Source organism: Sorghum bicolor, chromosome 3 (genome assembly GCF_000003195.3).
Source record: "Sorghum bicolor cultivar BTx623 chromosome 3, Sorghum_bicolor_NCBIv3, whole genome shotgun sequence".
Classification (NCBI taxonomy): domain Eukaryota; kingdom Viridiplantae; phylum Streptophyta; class Magnoliopsida; order Poales; family Poaceae; genus Sorghum; species Sorghum bicolor.
The window spans coordinates 61,968,044-61,972,552 of NC_012872.2; the positions used below are offsets into that span (position 1 = coordinate 61,968,044).

General features: G+C 46.9%; 1 protein-coding gene across 1 annotated transcript; it reads right to left on the reverse strand.

Annotated features, from left to right (window-relative positions):
• On the reverse strand, window positions 1,080–4,203 carry LOC8062134 (sphinganine C4-monooxygenase 1). Its single transcript, XM_002458405.2, has 2 exons — window positions 3,738–4,203; window positions 1,080–2,063 (listed from the first exon to the last, which is right to left on the reverse strand). The coding sequence occupies exons 1-2, from the start codon at window positions 3,972–3,974 to the stop codon at window positions 1,473–1,475; spliced, it is 828 nt and encodes a 275-aa protein (XP_002458450.1). The 5' UTR covers window positions 3,975–4,203; the 3' UTR covers window positions 1,080–1,472.

Sequence of the window (4,509 nt, forward strand, 5' to 3'; positions counted from 1 at the left end):
TAGTGAGTGCTAACACTTTTCAAAATACATAAAATATGCTAACACGCGCGCATTATATGGTGAGACACTTTGTAGTTAGTATCTTAGAAGCAAGGGTGAAGTGAAAAGGAAGAGGAGGGGTCACTCACACGTGACTCTTAGCTTGACCGGACGTGTCCGGTGCTTCACCTTAGGTAGCGCAGGTCTCGGTCTTGTGACCGGACGAGCGGAAGTGAGACCGGACGCTGGGCTATGTGTCTATAGTCATGGTGATGTGGCAGCGTGGGGGCTCGGCTGTGGAGACTGAGAGGATCAAACGTTAAGGTGCATCCGGTCATGTACCGATCATCAAAAATTGTCTCTGTTAATGGTTTCTATATGCGATGCAATATACATAAAGTTACACAAAATGGAGTATGGTGTGATGGAGGTACGGGTGGTAGTAGTGGCGGAGCTAGACTGACCATAGGGAGGTGGAGAGATGGACCATTGCGTGCGGTCGTGGACGATAACTAGGCGTTGCTGCAGTTGACAAGCAGACCTTGCAAGTTTCAACTTGTATATTTGGGCTATCAACTGATGAATTACTACCGAATTGCTAAATTATTTTCTAAGCCAAGGGGGAAAGGGGCACAAACCACATTGGCCTACGTGTAGCTCCACCTGCGGCCGGCACTACACACACTCCTGAGTCCTGCCGGCCGCACCGGTGCGTAAAGGCAAGTACTTCCTCGTATCATAAAGTAAGTTGTAAAGGCAGGTACTCCCTCCGTATCTATAAAAAAAGTCGTAAAAGTAGGTACTCTCTCCGTATCCATAAAGTAAAGTTGTTCAGGACAACGGTACTATCTCCAAAGCTTAATTTTATCTTCTCGTTTTTATAAAAATATTTATAAAAAATTGTATATGTATACTTTTATAAAAGTATTTTTCAAGACAAATCTATTCATATGGTTTTCACATTTCCAAATTCAACCACTTAAAAGTTATTCATGATTTATATTTCTAATGTTTAACCTAAAACTAATCCAAAACGACTGTTTTTTGATATGGAGAGAGTATTTGGCAAGCCCTCGCAGCTGTCATACCTAAAGTTGGTATACATAATACATGTATTATATATTAGTATATATATGTGAAATACATTCATCATATGTGAAATGCATACATCAATGAAATGTCCGGATCGCGAAAAAATACATACATCAATACATTATACAAGCTGATATCACACCTAAAAAATTTTTACTGCCCTGCTTGTGAAACGAGCCAAAACTAAGGTTCTATTTGGTTCTCTTTACTAAATTTTTAGCCAGCTAAAATTATTTTATCTATTTTTAAGTGACTAGTAAAACTAAATTATTTTAGTTCCTTTTAGTCGATGTGTTTGAAAGTTTAGCTTAAAATTTAGCTGACAAAAATTTAGTAAGGGAAAACCCTAAGCTGTGAACGAGGCTGGGGTAGCGTGGCGCTAGCGCGCGGCCAGCCTGCAACTATTGCATCTTACGATCCTTGATGAAGGCCTTGACCACGAGCCCGCCACCGTCCCTGTGCCTCATGACGTACGGCGCGTGCGTGCCGAGCAGGTGGTCCCAGATCACGAAGAAGGGCTGGGAGAAGTTGCACCGGCCGCCGCTGCGCTGGTGGTGCACGTCGTGGTAGGCGGTGTTGTTCTGGAACGCGGCCTGGAACGGGTTCCAGGGCACGGCGACGCCGCAGTGGTCGTCCACGCCCTTGACGGTGGCGAAGATGAAGAAGGCCGCGGCGACGCGAGGGGACATCCCCGAGGCCAGGTACGCGGCGGCGCCCGACATCGTCTCCGTGAGCACGGCGTCCACGGGGTGCCCGTACTGCGCCGCGTACGCGTACGGCGCCGCCACGCGGTGGTGCCACGAGTGGAACCGCCGGTACATATAGGGGACCGAGTGCATGAGCCTGTGCATGAAGTACTGCCACGCGTCGTACACCAGCATCGCCACGCCGAACCGCGTCGCCGTCACCAGGAACGGCTCCGCCGCCGCCGCCGGCGGCGGCGCCGCGAGACCGTCGGCGTTGGCTGCGGCAGCAGCACCGTGTCCCGGTAGCTGCACAATGACGGACGTAATTAAAAGATTAGTACTAGGTGCATAATAAGGCCCCGTTTAGTTTCCCACCTAAAAATTTTTCATCCATCCCATCGAATCTTTGGACACATGTATGGAACATTAAATGTAGATAAAAAAAATAAACTAATTACACAGTTTAGTTGAGAATCGCGAGACGAATCTTTTAAGCCTAGTTACTCCATGATTAGCTTTAAGTGCTACAGTAACCCACATATGCTAATGACAAATTAATTATGCTTAGTAAATTTATCTTGTAGTTTTCTGACGAGCTATGTAATTTGTTTTTTTATTAGTTTCTAAAAACCTTCTCGACATCCTTCCGACACATTCGATGTGACACCCAAAAAAATTTTTATCCCCAATCTAAACAGACCCTAAATGACGGTTAGAAATGCATAGCCAACAAAGCAGGACGAGCCCCGTGATAGATGAAACATACGATCGACACGCGCGCGCAACAAATGCATGCATATCGAGTGCACGTACGCGTGTAGTACGCTATACAGCAGGCGGCTCTGCCCTGTGCATGGCCGCGGGCTGGTGCGGTGCGGCGCGCTGCGCTGCGTGGACACACGACCAGCATTGACCAGCGGTGCAGGCAGGTCTGCAACGCTTGTCAGGAGCCATTCCCCCCGGCCGAGTGCCGTGCCATCCATGGAGTCTGTCTGCGGTAGCTGTGTCAAGCGGTGATATATAGTGGGGCGAATGGGATAGTAGGCTATGAGAACCAAAAGAACGGGGTAACCGCGTGGTCATGTCAGCACTCAGCAACAATCCAAAACACATCTTTCTGAGTATGAACTCGAGCAGCCGTTTCAACTTTGGTGCCTGGTAGACTACACATTGTCTGTCGCAGGTTGCCTTGAATGTCACATGCTTGACACTAGCTAGGTTTTTTTTTTCCCGGTTGACAAGGACCCTAGCTAGTTTTGACCCATGCATCCTGCTAGTTGCCCGCCGCACGACTACGGAGCTGGTGTAGCTTCCGGGCATTCACACACTCGCGCACTCCTTTTCTCCACGGGAGTTTCACTGGCTTCACAATTCAGACATATTCTATGGCTATATTTGGTTTTTTTTAACACCTATCATATCAAATGTTTAAACATATATGAAGTATTAAATATAGATTATTTATAAAACTAAAAACACGTCTAAATAGAGAATAATTTATGAAACGAATATTTTAAGCCTAATTAGTTCAGTCAACATTAATTATCAAATAAAACAAAAATATTACGATATCTGTTAAACTTTAACAATTCTAGCCAAACACCCTCTATATCACTTATCACTAATTGAAATCGAGTATATAAAAATCTAGGGTATATAAAGAAACTAGGGTGAGGCAAAGCCACATAGATGTGACTTTGTCTTTGAAGCTTATATAACCACATCTTATCTGTCTATATATATACTATCTATTAATGTTATGATGAAAAAAGAAAAGGCGCTTTTATAGAGTGGTCCACAGCATGCATGCAACAAAAAACAGGGAGAGGACAGCCAGTTCTTTTTAGTTGCTTGGTTAGTGTACTCCTAATAACAAATAACTACCTAGATATCGACGATCAGAGATGCATGCAACGCATAAGATGGATAATGAGAGGACGACTGAAGAGTGGAGATTCAGTGTTCACATATTCTACTGACCTTGAGGACGGCGACGGAGATGGCGACCTGGATGGCCTGCTGCAGGAGCACCCCTCTGACGACGTCCTTCCTGGAGGCGATGTTCTTGGTCTCCTCTTCCCGCCTCGAGTGCAGCCTGTACTTGTCCAGCACCGTGGTGCGCGCCAGCAGCAGCTCGTAGATGCCCGCGTACACCCAGTACACGACCACCGGCGCCAGCGTCACCACCAGCTCCTCGGCGCTCATGAACGGCCCCATCGCCGGCCTGCCGGATCGGATTTAATTTCACGTACGCGGTCGCGAGCAGCTAGCTCGCGCGTGCTCTGGCCGCCGCCGCCGACGACGAAGCAAGAGAAGTGATGAGGCGAGGTGCGCGGTGGTGGCCTTTGCTTATTTGCTAGCTAGCTAAAGAGACACCAGCTCTAGCTATATATGCTAGTTTGCTGTCAAGTCACCTTATTGCATGTGCTCGCAAAAAGCCTTTATGGTGCTGTGTTGCTCCATTCTTAATGGTTGCGAGGTATATATATATAGGCCTCGACGGACCTGGGAAGGCGTCACCCATGCACCCAAACCCTAGGGAGAGGGACTTGGCGACTTGGCCGTGGTCGAAATTGTTAAGCGTGGCAATGTGTCATCGTCAGGTACACGAATCAAACACCCGCGTGTGCCGCGGGATACGACTTGTGCGTGGTGTTCAGATGAAAGCACGTCGTTATTACTAGTTTACTACGATATCTTAAAAAAGAAAGCACGTTTTATTACTTTTATTACCACGAGAGCGCGGAAAGAA